Source organism: Drosophila nasuta, chromosome 2R, assembly GCF_023558535.2.
Source record: "Drosophila nasuta strain 15112-1781.00 chromosome 2R, ASM2355853v1, whole genome shotgun sequence".
In the NCBI taxonomy this organism is placed as follows: domain Eukaryota; kingdom Metazoa; phylum Arthropoda; class Insecta; order Diptera; family Drosophilidae; genus Drosophila; species Drosophila nasuta.
Window position 1 is genome coordinate 8,805,340 of NC_083456.1, and position 15,455 is coordinate 8,820,794.

General features: G+C 35.7%; 4 protein-coding genes across 8 annotated transcripts; 3 read left to right on the plus strand and 1 right to left on the minus strand.

Moving 5' to 3' along the window:
* Nucleotides 1-205: 205 nt before the first annotated feature.
* Nucleotides 206-4,103, plus strand: LOC132787638 (alpha/beta hydrolase domain-containing protein 17B). Of its 5 annotated transcripts, XR_009632564.1 has the most exons (6): nt 206-1,028; nt 1,093-1,272; nt 1,339-1,471; nt 1,534-1,810; nt 3,542-3,609; nt 3,946-4,103. XR_009632564.1 is itself a non-coding variant. In XM_060794811.1 (4 exons), the coding sequence occupies exons 1-4, from the start codon at nt 565-567 to the stop codon at nt 1,615-1,617; spliced, it is 861 nt and encodes a 286-aa protein (XP_060650794.1). In that variant the 5' UTR covers nt 206-564; the 3' UTR covers nt 1,618-1,870. The 5 variants fall into 5 exon arrangements, 1 of the variants encoding a protein (XP_060650794.1); XR_009632566.1 differs by lacking the exon at nt 3,542-3,609; XR_009632565.1 differs by lacking the exons at nt 3,542-3,609; nt 3,946-4,103 and adding an exon at nt 2,567-3,080.
* On the plus strand, nt 2,964-5,310 carry LOC132784030 (uncharacterized). The gene is made up of 2 exons (XM_060789398.1): nt 2,964-3,032; nt 4,094-5,310. Exons 1-2 carry the CDS (start codon nt 2,964-2,966, stop codon nt 5,171-5,173), a joined length of 1,149 nt encoding a protein of 382 aa, XP_060645381.1. The 3' UTR covers nt 5,174-5,310.
* Nucleotides 5,311-6,690: 1,380 nt separating this feature from the next.
* Nucleotides 6,691-11,107, plus strand: LOC132785661 (5'-3' exoribonuclease 2 homolog). Its single transcript, XM_060791859.1, has 9 exons — nt 6,691-6,838; nt 6,891-7,245; nt 7,419-8,689; nt 8,914-9,003; nt 9,555-9,711; nt 9,838-10,015; nt 10,129-10,310; nt 10,450-10,617; nt 10,676-11,107. Exons 1-9 carry the CDS (start codon nt 6,764-6,766, stop codon nt 10,840-10,842), a joined length of 2,643 nt encoding a protein of 880 aa, XP_060647842.1. The 5' UTR covers nt 6,691-6,763; the 3' UTR covers nt 10,843-11,107.
* Nucleotides 11,108-12,694: 1,587 nt separating this feature from the next.
* On the minus strand, nt 12,695-14,553 carry LOC132785662 (fork head domain-containing protein FD5). Its single transcript, XM_060791860.1, has one exon. It carries the CDS (start codon nt 14,430-14,432, stop codon nt 13,497-13,499), a length of 936 nt encoding a protein of 311 aa, XP_060647843.1. The 5' UTR covers nt 14,433-14,553; the 3' UTR covers nt 12,695-13,496.
* Between the last annotated feature and the right edge of the window lie 902 nt (nt 14,554-15,455).

Genomic DNA, 15,455 nt, shown 5'->3' on the forward strand with positions numbered 1-15,455 from the left:
ATAATAATCAGCGAAAGTAAATTTATATATTTCAGCTTTCACACAGTGTTGCTTCTCAGATCAATTCGGTATTTGTGTTCCATTTCAATGTTTCGCAATCGTGAACAACACTCGCTCTTTTATCGATAACGATTTCACAATGTTAGACAAAGGCCAGCGTCTATCGATTGCCAAACTAGTTTATTGAACTAAAACAGAACGGGAGCGTCACGAATTGTATGTGTATAATATACGGCCATTACACTTTGTGACTGTGTGAGGGTGTTAAAATTGTAATAATATACATAAGAAGAATGTTTGTTAGCTGGGTTTAAGTAGTATACCTCATCTCCATGTTCTCGGCTAGTAAATTGAATTAACAGCAATCCAGCAAATTTTCAATTTCAATCATAATTGATGTGCAAGCAAAGCAAAGCAAAGTGCAAGCGCCGTTCTTCTTTGTTCAGCTGTGAAAGAGAGTGTAACAAAAGTGTGTAGTGTTAAAGTAAAGTAAAAAAAATTCAATTAGAAAATTAACATTCCATTTGGTTTGGTGAGGCACTTCGAAGTAGAGACGAAGGAGTTATGTTTAGCATTAGCGAATTATGCTGCATGTTCTGCTGCCCGCCTTGTCCCGGACCGATTGCTGCCAAACTCGCTTTCCAGCCACCTGAGCCAACATACAAATTGACGCCAGCTGATGACACAAACATCAAATACAATTTACAGCTATATGATCGCGCAGAGTGGCAGTACTCGGAACGTGAGAAATCCAAAATCGAGGCGTTCTTCACCCGCACATCTCGGGGCAATTTGATAACATGCACCTATGTGCGTTGCAGCAAGAATGCAAAATATACGCTGCTCTTTTCACATGGCAACGCCGTCGATTTGGGTCAAATGAGTAGCTTTTATCTCACACTCGGCTCGCAAATCAATTGCAACATCTTTGGCTACGATTATTCGGGATATGGCATGAGTGGTGGCAAACCCTCCGAGAAGAATCTTTATGCAGATATCGAGGCAGCTTGGCAAGCAATGCGAACAAGGTAAGGTCCTAACTATAAATAAAACCAGAATATAATCTTTAGTGACAATTGCTGTCTTTTATAGGCTTAATATTAGTCCAGAGACTATCATATTATATGGCCAAAGTATAGGCACAGTTCCCACTGTGGACTTGGCATCACGACATGAAGTCGGCGCCGTAATTCTGCATTCACCATTGATGTCCGGACTGCGGGTTGTCTTTAGAAACACAAAACGAACGTGGTTCTTTGATGCCTTTCCAAGGTACGATAATAATGAATTGAATATGTCGCATATGCAATCAAAAACTAATCAATTTTCAACAAACAGTATTGATAAGGTGCCGAAAGTGAAATCACCTGTTTTGGTTATTCACGGCACTGATGACGAGGTCATTGATTTTTCTCACGGCATTGGCATTTATGAGCGATGTCCCAAGACTGTCGAACCATTTTGGGTGGAGGTGAGCTCCTCACTCTTTCTTACTTATTTTCACCTAAAGTAACATTGTCTTTATTCTTTTAGGGAGCTGGACATAACGATGTGGAACTGCATCCCCAATATTATGAGCGGTTGAGAAAGTTTCTTTCCGTTGAACTGATCAAATGACAATTAAAGAATAATGTCGTCGAGGCAGGCGGTCGTAGCAGTACATCTGCTGATGGAGCAGCTGATACAAATCTAAATATCGCAGCTAGTTTGAAATATAGTCAAAAAACGCCGCAGACATCAACAACAACAGCTTCAACAGCGACCGAACGTGAATCTAATATCAAAAACAATAAGCCAGACGACAACGATGGTTAGTAGCAATATCAAACAATCATTTAAATGGCACTCATTATTTTACTCTTTTTTTATATAAATCATTAGCATTAAGTTCTCTTTTCTGTGTGGGAAACATTGTTGCTAATAGTTTAGATAAGTAAGCAATTTTGCGTCATCCACTAAATATTATTATAATACCATACATATGTAAATATAATGTGCGTTTTCATTTTACTGTCTTTAATAAGCAAGCAAGCCCCATAACGAATTTAAACCCTAATAAGCAATATCGCTGACAAACCTGATAAAAAATTGTTGCCCCGTTTCCGGTCTGTGTGGGAATAAACGATTAGAATTTATCAGTGACTCATCCCCGCCCCACTTCATGGAAGTTTGCATTCGTGTGTGTGTTCATTTAATACAAAATCCACTGACAATAAGTCTCAAGTAATTTATCAAAGTGAGCAATCTAAACCATAATTTTTTTTAACGGCGTCGAACGTGTGTACAAAGTACACTTTTTACGACTTCTTTGGGAGGAGTTTTATCTCAATTCAAATGATATTTGAATAAAATGGCCTTACGTTTTACAAAATTAAATTAGTTGAACTTCAAGTTACTTGCACGCTAGTAGAATTAAAGTCTGACTTAGATCCATTTGCAATCATTTGAGTTCTCTTTTTCTTTCTTAAGAATTGGATATTAGTTGTATTGTCAAGTCGATGCATTGTCTAGAGCATTCTAACTTGTTACTTCATCTAATACCACTTCTAATACACTTCTTTTGCAGGATATACAGCTTCCGGTTCGATTTCAATTAAAGATCTTGCAGAAAAGTTTCTCTAGCAAAAACAAGCCTTGCTCACAATTAATGCAGGCCATAAACTTAACAAATTTCAATATTTCACAAGGATGCGCAAGCCATACATAGATACCGAAACATCTGGAAAATAGTTTATTGATTGAGAAGGAAAGATTGTCGACAAATTAAGTGACAACATCATCGTAACACAACACACAGCTCTCCCAATAAATACACTGTCTCTTATTACACCATTCTTATATTGCCGATGCCGAAGCATTCGAATTTAGTATTCCAATATCCCGCACAATACTCTTCTTGGCCAATATACATACTTATATAAATAATTTATTAGCTTAATACAAAATCTGTTTAAAAATCAATAATGGTACAGAATTTTAAGAAACCTTCAGTGATAATTAAAGATTTACAACCATTCCATGAACATGTAGTGGTAAATGTAGTCGTAAATCTTATGAGAATAAAGATTATAATAAATAAATATCGTATTCACTTAATTCCAAATCCCAGTTTAGCTGTTCCCGAGCTTCTAATTGAAAGCTCTTGATAATCTTATTTTATCTGATGATAAAACGAAGCAAAACATAATAAACACGTAGATTATATGTAATACTATAAATGTTATTCAAATATGTCCACTGTCTTGGTTGCAAACTTATAAATTTCTTTGAACTTATTAACCTTTTTAAAATATAATTTTATATAATGTTATAAAGATATCAACTTTCGGATCGGTCTTCTAAAGTCATTAGAGTTTTGATGGCTAAATCAATCTGTCATACTGAGTAACAAATGAGTTTAAATTCAGTCTGAAAAGTTGGGTATTTTGTGTTATTATTTCCCTTCATTTTTATTTTAATTTCTTTTATATTATGATTTGATGCTATTTTAAGCATTATGATTAATTCTTATTTTTGATTTCGCTTTTTATTTTATTTCTAGCGTTAGATGTTTAGTATGACTTGTTCTGATATTATTGTGATGTCCGTAAAATAGTTTTAATTAATTTGGTAAGTGAATCGAAGGGGAAACTATTTTTCTCTTGTTATAACTTAGGGTAATTTTATGTTTTTGCACCTTAAACTTTAAAAAGCTAAGGGGTAACACACATCTTTCGTAAATAGAAATGCTTTAGCTAATATACGAACAAATTCTTCCTATTAAAACTTACCCAAAAGGTAAGTATTTATATTCAGAAAAATAGTTATTTGATCTATTTTCGTTATGGGTCTGTTTTATTGATTAGAATATGATGTTTTAGTTGGGAAATAAATATATATATTTTTTTTTTATAATACCAAGTTGCTTAATATTACATCGTTTAATACGTTTCATCCTATTTTCAGGTGTTTCAGCTTCCAGTTCGATTTCCATTAAAGACCTTGCAGAGAAGCTGCTCTAGCAAAAGAAATCGGGCTCAACACCGGCAGCCCAAAATAAATCAACACATCCATCAAATAGCAAATATTCGAAAGGATATGAAAACGTAGATAGCAAAGAAAAGAACTTCAAGGAAAAAACACGCAACAAAGTAATAAAAAACCAAATGAAATTTCTGCAGCTACTTCATCAAAGCAACTTCACAATGCTGCTCCCACACTTCCTGTACATTCTCCCCACTCTCCGGTACATCCGAATTCTTACCCAAATGTCCAGCATAATAAACTCTCTGGTCGCTATATCTACAATAAGAAACCACAGCAGAAATCTGATAACAAACTATTCAATGCCAAGCAGTTGGCTATCAACATAAATGATTTTAGTGAATCGGAAAGATTTTCACCAAGTTACTCGCCCATTACTTGCAATTGCATTAAATCGCCCAATGAGACAATAACCCCAAAGGAAAGGAATTATTTTGATTTTAGCCACAGTTCAGCAACAAATAAGACGATCAAAGAGCAGACATTTAATGTGTCCAACTCTCAGATATATCGTAAATACAACAACCATGATCATTTACTGCCCATACCACAAAGCTCATTCGAAAAGATGTCGACAAGTGATTTAAATTTAAAAAGAATAGCTAAGAAATCGCCCTTAATTTCTCAACAGTCACGATATGAAAAGGCAAATATAACAGCATATGATAACTCACAACGACTCGGCCGACTTGCGGCACATCATGACAATCAGAATAAATACCATTACGCATTCGCATTCAGTAAATCGGAGCAAACATCACCAAATAATATAGATATAAAGAAGTCAACATTTGCATATGATAATAACGATCCGAGAAGTGCAAGTTCTTTGCTCTACGTTTCATCCATGGATCCGTGGACAAAGAAAAGTGAGTTTCAAACGGATGGACTTAATCAATATAGCGAGAATGCGGATCCTTGGATAAAACGATCAACCGAATCCCAAATAAAATCGCCGCGTATGAAAGATAAAGCACAAAATGGCCAGATAAAATCATTTTCTTCGGCCAAACGGGAACTTTCCTTGGATACATATAAAAAAATCGAATTATTTGCAACCAGAAGTGCAAAGACATCAAAGCTTAAGAAATGGGGGAGATTATGTCCTTTCCGCTCCACCTTCTCCACACTTTTTGAAAACCTCAAATGATGCTTCTTGTATTGTAATTCGTTCGCCCAACGAAGCTATTCAAACGAAATCTGCCAGCTTTTCACCAGCTAGAGGTAAAAAATTTGCTTAATCCATTCGGAGATATTGCTATTTGTGATGACAACATCACGCGACATTCTTTTCAAACGCAAGCTGCTGCTAAACCAGATCCATTAAGGCACACCGAACATTCAAATTGTAATTTAACTGTTAACAATTCCAAACGATTGCAGAATAGACATAGCTTTTCGTCTATATCGGAGCAATCGAAAGAAGAACTTCAGCTTAATATCCGTCGTCTATCCGAGCAAATGAGCCAACTGTCATTGAAGAAGATATTTAAATTTTCATTAAGCGATTGCAATGTGAACAATAAAGGAGATTCTATTCAAAGTTCAGACCAGCAAACACAAACTACCGACATCTTAGCAAAAGCCCAGAAGCATGGAACACACGACACGGGAAATAATAAAGGGTGTGGTAAGGAGATTTCAAAGTGCAAGGAAAGCTTCAGCCCCAAAGTTTCCACAGTTCTTGGCAATACTAAAGTCTATGCTAGCTGTCAAAAGCGAAATCCAATGCAAGAAACCACCTGTTGAATCTATTGTTCAAAATTAAAATTCAAAAACGTTGCAAACGTGGATATTCATATTCTACATATTCGAATCAAAATAAATTACATAAGTATACAAAATAATTAATGAAATTTGTACTAGCAGCTTATAATTTAAGTCTGCAAGTTTTACAGTATACATGCATTTATATTTAAAAACAAAAACAAAAAATGGGAATGCCTATATATTCCTACTATGTTTTAAGTTCTAGGTTTAAATACATTTGCAAGCATTAACAGCACCTATTTTCTAATGTATTATTTCATTTCATTGTACGCATATAATTTTTTGTAAATCCATTTAATTGATTGTAATAAAGTCATATATCACTTCTAAAATCGTAAACATTTAGTAATTTATATAAGTAAATTCTGCAGTTCTTATATATAAGTATGTACTGGTAATGTACATATGTATCTAGAGTTGAAACTACTTACCTATCAAAACTAAACAATTTTTAGCTTCAGTCGGTCAACAATATACATAGCTTGCTACATAGTGAATGAAAAGAGAAGCTAAGAACGCAGTCCAATACTCTGTTACTTATTTTGCTATAGTTGCTCGCTCCTGTTACATGTTTCACCAATTTGCATTTTTTAAAATTTTGCGGCAGCCTATTATTTCAACAATAAATACTCGATTTTATTCGATTAATGGCGGTAAGTAATCGTTTAGCTTAAATAAATCGATTATTTGCAATAGTCTTTCGATGTCTGAAATTCGATTTCAGCGATAGCTTTGCGGTGCCAATGTTCAGAGGAAAACAACGTTTTCTAAATTATAATTTAATTGATAATTAATAGCACAAAATTTATATTAATATATGGATGCTTTCCAATGCAAATCGATGTTTCGATATCTTACAAAAATATTTATGCATCGTTAGTGTCATCGCTGTTTGCCCATCTCTAATATACGTACTTATGTACATCGTGTAGATGAAAAGTAATATTTGGACAATTTCTTCTAATTGAAAATGGGAGTACCGGCATTCTTTCGATGGCTCAGCAAAAAGTATCCTTGTGTTATTATAGAATGCAACGAGAACAAGGTATTACAAAAATTGCATATATATTTGGAATTGTACTGACTTGTATATTTAGCAAGTAGATCCGGATACGGGCAAAAATATTTACGAAGACGCCACTTTACCGAATCCAAATGGCATCGAATTTGACAACTTATATCTGGACATGAACGGCATTATACATCCTTGTACGCATCCTGAAGACAAGCCAGCCCCCAAAAATGAAGAAGAAATGATGGTTGCCATCTTCGAGTGCATTGACCGACTATTCGGCATTGTTCGTCCCAGGAAATTATTGTATATGGCCATTGATGGAGTTGCGCCGCGGGCGAAAATGAATCAACAGAGATCAAGACGTTTTCGAGCCGCTAAAGAAACCACTGAAAAGCGGCTAGAAGTTGAAAGAATTCGAGAAGAACTCTTAGCACGCGGTAAGTCTATTCTATTTCATACATACAAACACACATACACAAGCAAACACACATGTGTGATTGAAGGCACGTGCAAGTGTGTTTCCCATACACATATACACATTCAAAATGCCGCTTATCTTCTGTGTTGTGAAATACATCTTGAGTTTACAAGTTAATTTTATTTTTTTTAGGCTGTAAGTTGCCACCAGAGAAGGAGAAAGGAGAACATTTCGATTCCAATTGCATCACGCCTGGCACTCCGTTTATGGATCGCTTGAGCAAATGCTTGCACTATTATATACACGATCGTCTCAATAACAATCCGGCCTGGAAGGGCATCAAGGTGATTCTATCAGATGCCAATGTACCCGGTGAGGGAGAGCACAAGATCATGGACTATATTCGCAAGCAGCGTGCGCAGCCCGATCATGATCCTAACACACATCACGTGCTTTGTGGAGCCGATGCAGATTTGATTATGTTGGGATTGGCCACCCATGAGCCGAATTTCACCATTATTCGCGAAGAGTTTCTGCCGAATAAGCCGCGTCCTTGTGATGTTTGCAATCAGTTTGGCCACGAGATGGACAAATGTGTGGGGCTTGGAGCTGTTGGTCCAACCACAAGTAATTTTACGCCTGATGTGCCAATTGGGGCGGAGGTGAAGTTTATCTTTGTACGATTAAGTGTGCTTAGAGAGTATCTGAAGAAAACGCTGGAAATGCCCAATTTACCCTTCAGTTATGACTTCGAGAGAGCTCTGGATGATTGGGTGTTTATGTGCTTCTTTGTGGGCAACGATTTCTTGCCACATTTGCCCAGTTTGGAGATACGCGAAGGCGCCGTTGATCGATTGGTTGAATTATACAAGAAGTGCGTTTATAAAACCAAAGGATATTTAACAGATTCGGGTGATGTTAATTTAGACAGAGTGCAATTAATTATGACGGATTTGGGAAATGTCGAGGATCAGATATTCAAAGACAGACAAAGGCGCGAACAGCAGTACAAGGCCCGCCAAAAGAGGGAGAATAACAATTTTAAAGGCATGGAGCAGTCGGTATTTGGACCCACAGCTGTGGGACCCAATAGTGCCCCAGGCAACAAGATCACCAACTATAAACAGGAAGCGGCTGCATTGCGCATGGGAGCTGGTGGAAAGCGCACGAGTGCCCAGGCTAATTTGGACGATGAAGAGGAGGACAATGACGAAGTGCGTCTATGGGAGGAAGGATTTAAGACACGTTACTATGAATCGAAATTCGATGTGACGCCAGAGAATCTTCAATTCCGTTATGCTGTTGCACTGCAATATGTGAGAGGACTTTGCTGGGTTCTGAAATATTACTATCAAGGCTGTGCTTCATGGAACTGGTATTTCCCTTACCATTATGCTCCATTCGCATCTGATTTTGTAAATATCCAAGGACTGTCGACATCGTTCGAAAAGGGCACAAAGCCGGTAAGTTGGTGCATTTATTTACTTTAAGAAATTTGAGATTTTATTGAAATCGGCTGCTAATACAAATATAACCCTTATAGAAATTCCAAGTATTACGCCCTTAACAACTAACAATAACTTAGTTTTTCCCTAACAACCAAGACTTGCAGCAAATTTGAAAAATAGGCGGTATTGATTTTTCAAGATATTCTAATGAATTTTTTTATTTGTATTTTTAATTCTAGTTTAATCCTTTGGAGCAGTTGATGGGCGTATTCCCCGCAGCGAGTAGCTCCCATGTCCCGGAGCCTTGGGCAGAACTAATGTCTAATCCTGTAAGTAGAACATACTTTCTTTTTTATTAAGTACTTTGAATTAACGTTGAATAGATAGAAGTGGAAAAGTACCTTATAATTTTTAAATTGAAAACCGTAAGTGCTTAGTAGGATTATAAACCACGAGTTTTTCAATACAATTTAATGAAAATGATATTTTCAATTTTCTTTTGTTTTTATAATTCAAAAGCTTTTCAAAATCACTGTCTGGGCACATATTGCATAGAATAGGCTTTGGGTAATATCTGTTTGTAGATTAATTAGTTAATCAGGATTGTATTGCATTGTAAATATAAACGTCAGCTTGTAGTAATTTTTTAAATCAATGCTCTTTAAAGTGTAAAATTTGAAAATAGACTACAAATTCAGAAAACGTAATTCGCGGGGACTAATTTTTTATGTAGAAACAGGAAAAAACAGGCAAGCAAATGTTAATAAACAACTGAATAAAATATTTATATCAAGAAAAGTTTATATCGTTCATAATGCCAGCAAACTGTTATAAAATTGTTAACAACTGCGTTTCTATTACTTAATTTAATTTGATTTAGGAATCTAATATAATTGACTTTTACCCAGAAGACTTCAAGATTGATCTGAATGGCAAAAAATTCGCCTGGCAAGGTGTTGCATTATTGCCATTCGTGGATGAAAAGCGACTCTTTAAGGCCCTTAAACCGCTTCATGGCGAATTAACGGCAGAAGAAGGTAAGTAAATTTTGCTCTTAAATCACTCTGAATTATCCGAAAAGTAATTGGCATTAATTCTAATTAATTGAAAGTCACACTTATTATAAAAACCATTGATAAAATCACTTTTAATTCGATTTTCAGTCAAGCGGAACAAGAGAGGTGAAAACAATCTGTATATAAGTAAATCAAGTCCCCATTTCAAGAAGGTTCAGAAATTATACAAGACAGCTGACAGCTCCGATAATGAGAATAGTCCCATATCATTTGATGGCATGAGCGGAACAATATCAGCATCCGAACTTAATACGATCTTATCCGGGTAAGTGGAGAAAACACGATATTTAATAACGATTAATTTAAATGGCTATATATTGGCTTATTATTTTGATATCCTGCAATTACTATAAAAACGAAGTATTTTCATCGTTACAGGCATTTAAAGTCGCCCATACCTGATTTGCCTGACATTGTCGATAATACCGCAATAACGGCTGTCTACAAGGATCCAGAGTACGATGAGGACTTCATCTTCCTGGCCAAGAGGCTGCCCAATGCAGTGGACCCTCCTCAAGTTATACAAAACGACAATAGTCATAAAAATGGACCTGTTATCGGTAAGCCTAATAATTAAATAATTGTGCTTATTATTAAAAAAAAAAAGCATCTGCTTCTGATGAATTTATGGTCAATTTCCTACTTAAATACGATCATTTTTAGACTTATTCATGCAATTAATTTATTTGTCCGGTTTAGGTTTCGGCAACCATTCGCAGCGAGCTTATTTACCACCTGGTGCCCATCGGATGGTTAACGCTGGAATGCGAAGAAATGATAATGGACAAGGTGGTGGTGGATATCAACAATATCACAATAATATGGGAAATAATATGAACTATAACAATTATCAGCAACAAAATCAAGGTAAATATTTTCTAGGTGCAATAGTTGCATCTATATTCACTGGTCTTCTTTTAAACAGGAGGATATCATGGTAATCAGAACTACAACAGATCGTACAATCAAAGAAATCAGGGTAACAATTATCAGCAACGCAATAACAATTATAATGGACCCCGGCATTCCAACTATCATCAAGGCAACTACAGGGGAAATAATAATCAACATTCAAATTATAGAAGATTTTAAGTCAACTGACGTTCTTCATCCATGTAACTGATTAAGTGCAAAGGAGAAAATACTTGGAAGCCAATTATATACATACACTAATATGTACCTACATATAATCTTGATGTACAGCGGCTTTTATTCGGTTTTGACATAATTGTGCCTAATCACAAATATAAATATGTCTGATATTTCTAAGGAAATTTTACAATTAAGTTTGCATTTGTCACACAACAGACAGAAATTTCAAAATAAAAAACCTTCAAAGCTATAAACATATTCATTTATTTGGTCAATTAATCATTTTTGCTGGGGAAATTTACCTTTCAGGTTGTCCAAATTGGTTTGATATTAAATGAATTCAGGCTACGCGGTATCTTTTCAGCTTGAATCATTCCTTGTTTAAGCAGAAACATTTCATTTATTGGTGAGATACCTTCTGATCATTTCATAGCAAAGAAAAAAATTTCAAAACATTTAAATGTCTTTGATTTTTAATTTTTATAGCTGTCCAAATTTGTTTATACTTGTTCGGTTAAAAAAGCGACGGAAACTACGACGAAAAGTCACGTCGATTGTTATGGATATTTTAGAGTGTATGTTAATTTACTGATATAAAGTGAAACATGAATTAATTGGTCGTTACGTTTGTCCTTGATTTCATAAATTGCATGTCAGGTTATTAGTCAAAGATTGTGTAAGATCTTCAACAAAATTTTCAGAACTAAATAACAGTATTTAATGAATGTGTAAAAAAATATGATTAAAATTACAATTATTATTATTATCTGTAAAGATATTTAAGAAACATGATGCAATACCAAACAGCTGGCACCTGCTAATAAATAAACATAACTTTCTGGACATGTAACTGATCAATTTCATTTGCAAAATATCGATTGATTTGTAAACGAACACAAATATAGGTAATATGCATATATAAAAGTGTTATACTTCAATTCGCAGGAAGCAGTCGATGTACCAATTATACTATTTTAATGGCTCAGAAACATGGCATATCTATTTTCTCAATTCAAATACATAGGTTCTTGAAAGTATGTTGATTAATTGAAAAGTCAGCAATATAGTTAGCGCGGAATTAGGCAAGGCAATTGATTTCAAAGGATTCTTGCCCAATATAATTACAACAAGTAAGAAAGCTACAGTCGAGTGTACTCGACTGTGAGATACCCGCTACCCATTTTGAATAAAAGCAATATATTTTGCGGTATTATTCTCAAAATATACCAAATATACTGCAAAAATACTGAAAATATACCGAATGGTATTTGTGGTATATCGATAAAGTACCACATTCAAAATATTCCACAGTCGGCTCAATATACCAGATTGTCAGCCAAAGTAACTAAGACCCCTTGTAAGTAGGCGTTTTTGCCCATACAAAAGTATTTCTTTAATAACTTCGACAATTTTTATCTGATCGCAACCAAATTTTCAGGAATCATAACTACTATAGTTATTATTATATATACCAAACTCGCAACTCTAGCTTTAAAATTACGCTTGTTATTCGATTTTTTTGATTTGCGGGGGCGGAAGTGGGCGTGGCAATAGCTCTATCTCTCGTAGTCTCTGAGATCTAGGTGTTCATACGGACAGACGGACGGACACACAGACGGACAGACACACAGACGGACATGGCTAGATCGTCTCGGCTGTTGACGCTGATCAAGAATATATTTCCTGTCGGCACAAAGTTATAATACCCTTCTACCCTATGGGTAGCGGGTATAAAAATATATATATATAATATATGTATATAATAGATTCAATGGATACTTACGCTGCTCTGCGATTTTTCTAAACACATGATTAGTTTCATTTCTATTTAATATTCGTATTTATTTTCTTCAGACATAATAATTACGTTGTAACAAAATGCATAATAATAATTTATTGTAAAAAACTAATATATCACAAAACGAGTTTAGTCCATTTAATTGTAAACTTATAAAAAAAAAAATTCATTTTTCTTAGTTTGCTGTCTAACCCGCTAGCCATAGGATTCAAGAATGTGTTGTAATAGCAGATCCAAATATCGATAGGTTAGTTATATAGATTATAAGAACTATAAGTATGACAATTTTTTTTTCATTCGAATAAACATTGTTAAATAAATTGTTCACGTTACCGTTCGCCACAAATCAAATACTCATTTTGAAAGATAGAGCAATACATTTAAAAATACATATGTACATATTAGCAAATGATCTGAGTGGTTTTGAAGCTTTTTTTGCGATGGGATAATAAATTTTGAAGGTACGAAATTTGTTTATGGAGCGCAAGTTATTCACCTAAATGAGGTAAATTGGGTTAAGATCGTATGAAGAAATTTAATTTTGTTTAGACCAAATATTATTTACTTTTTAATGTGGTAAAGAAATACTTGTATTACGTTAAAGTTGATCACACTTTAAAGGTGTTTAAGATAACGTTTTATAGGTCGAAAGATAGTCATACTTAAGGGGCGCTATTTGGTAACGATCGGATGTTGAGAAATATTTTATTAGGAGGAATCTTGATACCTTTGAAGGTATTTACGAAATATTTTGATAGGACGATAATTGATGCACACTTAATTGATTTCTATTCACTGTAATGGGCAACGGGTATCTCACAGCGTCCTTAACTGCAGCTATCTTATGGTCTAATTATTAGAATATTGAAAGCGAACCATTGAAATGGTTTCGTAGGTCATGCAATTGCTTGTGCTGATAAATGTACATGGTGTTTAATGTGTGCTGAGGATTATACAAATAATGTGTGATTAATGGCAATTGGGTTTGATGATGTGTCATTAACTGATTAAAATTTGCTTGAGCAAAGTTAGCCGCTGCCGCTGCATTGGCAACATGGGGAATGGCCTCAATGCATCGACTACTCGTATTGAGTAAAACTTGCTTTCGGTGCACGGCTTGAGCTATGGTTCGTGCATCATGAACACCACTTCTCACTAAACTACTACTGCTACTACTACTACTGTTAATACTATTGCTAGTTTCAGGAGCAATCAGACTCTCGATGGTGAATGCGCGCTTGGGGCGCGTAGGAATGCTATCGACCAAGTCGGTCACACTTAATGGAACTGCTGGTTCGACATAGTATTGTTTTTTGTGTTGCGTGGAAGTTTTGTAGTTATCATTATCGATGAGACTCCAGTCGGCATGTGAATCAGCTCCGTTAATTTGTGCAGCAGCAGCGCTATATGCGGATATTGCGGCCAGGTCCGAGTTGATGATGTCCTTTTCCAATTGCTTGACGCGAAAGCGTTTCCGTCGCCTCAACAAACTGCCATTCTCGAACATGCCTAGCGCCTTTGGGTGCAGCGTCCAATATGATCCTTTGCCGGCTTTGCTGATGTTGCGCGGCACTTTGATGAAGCAATCGTTGAAACTTAAATTGTGTCGCAGAGAGTTTTGCCATTTTTGCATATTGTTACGGTAATAGGGGAATTTGTCCATAATAAAGCGATAGATTTCACTCAGCGGCAGCATTTTATGCGGCGAATGCATAATGGCCATTGCTGTTAATGAGATATACGAATATGGTGGCTTCTGGTCACCATAGGTAACTTTCAATGGACGTGGCATTGCGGCGCTCTCTTTATTATTACAATTATTTATTTTCACGTTTGTTTTCGTTTTTTTCACTTATTAGCTCGTTTTTTCTTTTTTTTTTCTTTTGGGCAACAGCGATGCGCTCTCGACGGCATCAGCGTGCAAACTGACAAGAATGTGTTCGAAGACATGTTTTAATGAATGGTATTCTTCGGCCGCTGCAATGTCTTTCGCGTGAGCGAGAGTGAGACGCCGCCATTGCCGCAACGTCCGCTCCCTGTTTTACTCATACACAGCAATACGCAAGCATGCGCGGCATCTCACTCTCTCGCCAGGGCCAATCGCATTGCAGGGTGTTGCCAGGTACCGCTTGTAAGCCATTGCTAACCAATCCCAAGTTAAAAGTGTGCATCGAAAACATAAATAAAAGCGTATGAATATGATAAAAATCAAACAAATTAAATTGTAGTTTCGCATTAGGGTGCTCGCCTTTATAATATAGTATATGTGGGCATAACATTACCATTTGCAAAATATCTCGACACTTAGCTTAAAATTGTGGGTTTGTTTTGTCGAAAAAAACAATTGAAAGCTGGAATTGAATACCAAGCGCACACACAAAGCGCTCGACATGCAGATACCCTGCAACGGAAATTGGACTTCTCTTAATGACAGACACATACATTTAGACGTACATATCGACACATTCACAAACTGCAATTAAAGCACTTTTGGGCCGTTGGAAAAGCGACTGTTTTCCCTGCTTGGAAGAGCGTCTGTTTCCTCTGCTGACAGCTCATTTATGGCAAATTCAATGATTATCATGGCTTCATCCTGAACACTCTTTCCATAGCCACACATATACATACATATATGTATGTACATACATAGAAGAGCAGTAAGAGCGAACTGATAAGAATAATTAAATAAAAATTATATGTTGTGCTAGAGCAATAATTGTATGCTTTACAATTTTCTTGACAATCAACGAATCCAATTAAATGATGTCAACCTCATGTATTTTTTTTTAATGAATAGAGCAGAGTTAATTGACAC

What these genes read in the sequence shown, in the direction of transcription:
- LOC132785662 (XM_060791860.1), bottom strand. Translation starts at nt 14,432, where the DNA reads ATGCCACGTCCATTGAAAGTTACCTATGGTGACCAGAAGCCACCATAT.
- LOC132784030 (XM_060789398.1), top strand. Translation starts at nt 2,964, where the DNA reads ATGGTACAGAATTTTAAGAAACCTTCAGTGATAATTAAAGATTTACAA. An exon ending in CATTCCATGAACATGTAGTG is followed by an intron (nt 3,033 to 4,093) that starts GTAAATGTAGTC and finishes AAACGTAGATAG; the next exon opens with CAAAGAAAAGAACTTCAAGG.
- LOC132785661 (XM_060791859.1), top strand. Translation starts at nt 6,764, where the DNA reads ATGGGAGTACCGGCATTCTTTCGATGGCTCAGCAAAAAGTATCCTTGT. An exon ending in TAGAATGCAACGAGAACAAG is followed by an intron (nt 6,839 to 6,890) that starts GTATTACAAAAA and finishes TTGTATATTTAG; the next exon opens with CAAGTAGATCCGGATACGGG. An exon ending in AGAAGAACTCTTAGCACGCG is followed by an intron (nt 7,246 to 7,418) that starts GTAAGTCTATTC and finishes TATTTTTTTTAG; the next exon opens with GCTGTAAGTTGCCACCAGAG.
- LOC132787638 (XM_060794811.1), top strand. Translation starts at nt 565, where the DNA reads ATGTTTAGCATTAGCGAATTATGCTGCATGTTCTGCTGCCCGCCTTGT. An exon ending in TGGCAAGCAATGCGAACAAG is followed by an intron (nt 1,029 to 1,092) that starts GTAAGGTCCTAA and finishes TGTCTTTTATAG; the next exon opens with GCTTAATATTAGTCCAGAGA. An exon ending in TCGAACCATTTTGGGTGGAG is followed by an intron (nt 1,472 to 1,533) that starts GTGAGCTCCTCA and finishes TTATTCTTTTAG; the next exon opens with GGAGCTGGACATAACGATGT.